The 5,266-nt window shown below is 46.3% G+C and overlaps 1 protein-coding gene across 1 annotated transcript; it reads left to right on the forward strand.

Annotated features, from left to right (window-relative positions):
* The first annotated feature begins 462 nt into the window (after positions 1–462).
* On the forward strand, positions 463–2,469 carry LOC149254273 (uncharacterized). Its single transcript, XM_089454747.1, has 2 exons — positions 463–1,368; positions 1,618–2,469. The coding sequence occupies exons 1-2, from the start codon at positions 463–465 to the stop codon at positions 2,467–2,469; spliced, it is 1,758 nt and encodes a 585-aa protein (XP_089310873.1).
* The last annotated feature ends 2,797 nt before the right edge of the window (positions 2,470–5,266 follow it).

Raw genomic sequence — 5,266 nt, forward strand, 5'->3', positions numbered from 1 at the left:
TGGGAGATTGAAGGACACCCAGATTTCAGAGACCACTCAGGAAGACACCAATGCTGTTGAGATAATGGATGAAGAGGCCGACAATGTAGACCTTCAAGGTCTGGATATAAATGAGCTAGAGTTGGCATGCAGGAAAGAAGCTTATGAAACCATAGCTGCAACTGACTTAGAAAAGTTAGAAATAGTCATCTCCAAAGTCTACCAACAACATCAGCTAGGAATTCAAGCTGGAAGCACCTGGGATGGTAGACTACGTCCAAAAGATTTCAAAAAAAGGGGAAGGAAAACCGTTCTTCAACGAACAATAGAGGTTGGCAAAGTCCTAGTGGATTCAGGCCACTATGCGCAGCTTACGAAGTACTTCAGTCCCTCTCAACCCAGTTATCAATGAAGCTCATCTCTTGGAACCTTAGAGGGCTCAACGGCCCAGCAAAATACAGAATGCTCAAAAACATGATCAAGATGGAGAAACCGCAAATATGTTTTTTCCAAGAAACTAAATGCAACAGCATAACTCTGGGACAAATACTCTCAAAGGCCTGGCCAGGCTGCCACTCAATGGCCGTGGACGCAACCGGAGCTTCGGGAGGGCTTGCTATAGCCTGGAACACTCAAACCATAGCGCTCACTGACTTCCATGCTTCACACCATCTCATACAAGCTGCCTTTCACATTCTAGGCACAAAGGTTCATGGAAACCTTTCCAATGTCTATTTCCCACAGGATGGAGGCAGTAAAAAAGCGCTTCTGGACACCATCGAGGAGCTTAATATCTACAGACAGTACCCACTCTGGATTGTTGCGGGGGACTTCAACATGATCACCAAGATCGAGGATAAAACAGGAGGAAGATCTAGAATGGAACCTGAAGTAGAACACTTCAAGGATTTCATACTAAACTCCTCTCTCATCGACATGCCCTTCTGTAATGGAACTTACACTTGGAGCAATCACAGAAAGGGGAAACATCAGATTGCTTCCAAGCTGGACCGATTTTTGATTTCGGACAACGCAGTGCACATTGGAGGGGATTTCACTGCGGAGATCCTGGCTCACTCAGGGTCGGACCACTGGCCAATAGCCCTGCAATGGCAACGGCCAGGGAACAGCACCAGGAAGCCATTTCGATTTGAAGGCTTTTGGCTATCTCACCCGGCATTCAAGGACTTCGTCAAATCTGTTTGGGCCTCCTTTGTTCCTCCAGAAGGCACCAAAATGTTCCAACTCCAACAAAAGTTAAAATACTTAAAAGGCCATCTCAAACGCTGGAATAGGGAGACCTTTGGGAACATTTTTGAAGCCCAACAGCAACTCAATCAGGAGCTCAAGCTTCTCCATCAGACAGTTATCAACACAGGGCACACAGAGGCAACATTGGAACAAGAAAAACATATACACAATCAGCTAGAAGAAAGAAGGAAGCAAGAAGAAATCTATTGGAGACAGAAATCGCGGATCAGATGGCTCAGAGAAGGGGAACGCAACACCAAATTCTTTCATAACACCACAGTGCAAAGAAGAATGCACAACAAGATTTCCTTCATAAAAAACCAGGAAGGAGGGAAAGAGGAGGAGCATGAAAAAATAGAGGAAATCCTCCTTAATCACTTCCAACAGGTTCACCAAGAGCCAATAATGGATCGCAGGGTAGCTATTGAGAAAATCACCGGCAACATTCCCAGAATAATAACAGATGAGCAAAACGACTTGCTCATGAGCCCTATTTTAAGCCAAGAAGTGGATGAAGCAATGGCGCAGCTTAAAGAAGGTAAGGCTCCTGGCCCTGATGGCTTTACCAGTAATTTTTTCCATGCTTTCTGGGATATGATTAAGGAAGAGATCTGGCAAATAGTAGAAGAATCTAGGGCCCTTCGTTGGCTGTTACCTTCTCTTAATTCCACCTTCATTACTCTCATTCCCAAAGAAGAGAACCCCACTACCCCTGACAAATTTAGGCCCATTGCCCTCTGCAATGTTCTCTACAAAGTCATTTCCAAAGTCATAGCCAACCGACTCAAGCCCCTTCTTCCTCAGATCATATCTCCGGAGCAGTCTGGCTATGTGGAGGGCAGGCAGATCATGGACGGTATAATTCTCTCCCATGAGATTATTCACTCGCTTAAATTGGATAAACAAGCGGGCATGTTACTCAAGCTCGACCTCTCAAAATCCTTTGATAAACTCAGTTGGCCCTATATACAGAGCATGCTGAGAGCCTTTGGCTTTAGTGCCACCTGGGTAAGATGGATAATGAGCCTCATCTCCTCCTCCCACTTCTCCATACTTGTCAACGGGCTGCCCTCTCGCCCCTTTAAACCCTCCAGGGGCATTAGGCAAGGGGATCCCTTATCCCCCTTCTTATTTGTAATCATGGCAGAAGGTTTAGGAAGGCATATCAAGCAGGCTCTGCATTCTAATCAACTCCGGGGAATCTCTATTCATAACACCCCAGCCTCCTCCCATCAGTAATTTGTTGATGACACTATGCTTTATGGCTACCCCTCTGCTCAAGAAGCCTCTTGTCTGAAATCCTTGCTCAATGACTTCTCTAGAGCCTCAGGAACACAAATCAATAATACCAAATCCCACATTTTCTTCTTCCACACCCCACCCTCTGTAAAAAGGGCTGTCTCTCGCATATTGGGTTTTCAATCTGCTACTCTCCCCTCTACTTACCTAGGGGCGCCTCTCACTGCTTCCGCAATAAAGCAACCAGCTTGGCGTGGGCTTATTGAAAAATTGGAATTCAAATTAAACCTATGGACACACCGCTCCCTTAACCTGGCAAGCAGAGCTGTGCTCCTAAAGTCCATCCTTCAAGCCATGCCACTCTATCTATTTTCCATCCTAATCGCTCCAAAGTGGGTTTTAAAAAGCCTTAGGAACCTGCAGCGCAACTTTCTTTGGGGAAGTTCAGCCACTAACCGCAAGTGGGCACTTGTTAAATGGGACACTGCCTGCAAACCCAAGCACAAAGGCGGTATTGGTATCCGAGATCCTGAACACAGTAACATCATCATGACCGCCAAAATTTGGTGGCAATGGTTGACAAATCGGACAAACCGTGGGCCAAAGTATGGATAGCCAAATACACCAACAACATGCCCCAAGCAGAGCTTATTAGATTTACACCTACAAGCACAGGTTCACTCATCTGGAATGCGGCAAAACTTCATCACCAGCTGGTTCAGAAACACAGCTTCTGGGAAATAAGAAATGGACATAGTGCCAGATTCTGGAACGACGCTTGGAATCAGCTACCTAAACTCTCAGCTGTTCTTCCAGCAACCTTAATTCCAGGTCAACAAGAGCAGCAGCAAGCTAAAGTTCATCAATTTTGGAGTCCGGATTCGGGAACAAGCTTCAGGAAATGGCAATCAAGTAATCATATATCCAACACCAGCAACACCCAGGAAGCAGCAGCTCTTGACAGTGAATTAAAAAAGAGGAGCATCAGGTACAACAATAGTGAGGACATACTCAGATGGGGCTATCTTCCCAAAGGATCTTACTCCACTTCTGAAGCCTATAACCTTTTAGAAGGTACCACCACCATCCCGGATCCTCTCTGGGCAAGAATATGGAGCTTCAAGACAGGGCCCAAAATAACTCACTTTCTTTGGATGGTGGGGCATAAAAAGATTCTTACATGGGATAAACTGCAGAAGCGCAACTTCCAAGGACCTTCGTTATGCCACAACTGCCATCAGAATGAAGAAACCTTGCAGCATCTACTGGATACTTGTCCGCTTGCAACTCAAATTTGGGAGAAGGTGGAATTTAGAAGTCAAAGACGATGCAGAGAGGCGGGATGCATAATAAAAACCATACGGCAATGGCCGAAAAGCCCCTGCAACAATGGACTGCTCAACCACCTATGGAACATAATTCCAGGTATTTTGCTGTGGAACATTTGGAAGGAAAGGAATAGGCGCATATTCAAAAACCTTAGTTCGAATAAGGAGGACATATGGAACAGAGTACATGCCAACATCCAAGAAACCATGCTATTAAAGACTTGGACTCAACAGGATCTCCCCACTGAAGACAATGAGAAAAATATCTTAAACAACTGGGGATTGCAAATGCCACAGGAATTAACTACACAGCAGACAACAAATTGCAAAGGCAGGGAAGATGGGAGATGGGAAGCTCCACCCATGCACTCATACAAGCTCAACTTTGATGGGGCTTCTAAAGGTAATCCGGGTACTGCAGGATTTGGCGGCATCATCAGGGATCACCAAGGAATCCTACAACAGATTTACTTTGGCAACCTAGGCTGGGACACCAACAACTCAGCAGAGCTGGAGGGTATGTGGCAAGGATTACTTACAGCTAGACGACACAATCTTCAACCGTTGATTGTGGAAGGAGACTCCCAAATTCTCATAAACATGGCCACTCGCATTCAGAGTGGGTCACAAGCCAGGAAGGTAGCCAATAGCTGGAGATTGGAGGCCAGGCTCAGCTACATGGCTGAGGAAATATGCAGCTATAATGCCATCTCTTTTCATCACACTAAAAGAGATGGCAATAAGATAGCCGATCTTCTAGCTAATATAGGGGTAGACTCAGATCAGTCCTTCCTTGAGGGAAACCTGAACATCATTCCCAACAATCAACTCAAGCAGGATTGTGAGAGTCTCATTCTCAGGGACAATGAAACCCCGGATGCGGGTGTCGAATCGAGAAGTACAGGCATGCCACATGCAGCGCATGGGCTGCCTCGTGTAAATCCCACAGCTCCCCGAAGGAGGACGTCTTATGGCAATTGAGCCCCCCAATTTGTTAATGCATTCAATGGAGGAGAGGAGAGGTAGATGGAGGAGCAGGGCGGAATTAATGTGCACCTGCAACGAGGAACTGGAGGAAAATATCACAGGCTTGATGGCTCGAGCAGGGTATTTTGGTCTGAGGAGAGTTGGCGGTCGTGGAAGCACAGCAAGCTTCGGCCAAGGACTGTTTCATTACCCTGTGGCCTGGAAACTTGTCTTTGCCGCCATTCTGGTTGCTGGGTTGGAAGGAGAGGGCAATTTGAGTTTTTGCAGCAACAAGTCTGGAAAAGGAATTGTCGGCTCTCAAGGGAAGGTAGCCAAGGTGAAAGCTGGGCATCTGAGAGTGAATTGGAAGGAAATTGCTGCTGCTACCAATTCCAGGTTCACCCTCGAGCATACAGAGGAAGCTTTAGACTTACAATGGTTAAACTTCGAGAACGACAGCCATGCAGAAGAGGTCCATCGAGAGGGTCTTCCTCACGAACCCC

Source organism: Pinus tabuliformis, chromosome 7, assembly GCF_031772625.1.
Source record: "Pinus tabuliformis cultivar Carrire ecotype Pingquan chromosome 7, CPIR1, whole genome shotgun sequence".
NCBI classification, from domain to species: Eukaryota; Viridiplantae; Streptophyta; class Pinopsida; order Pinales; family Pinaceae; genus Pinus; species Pinus tabuliformis.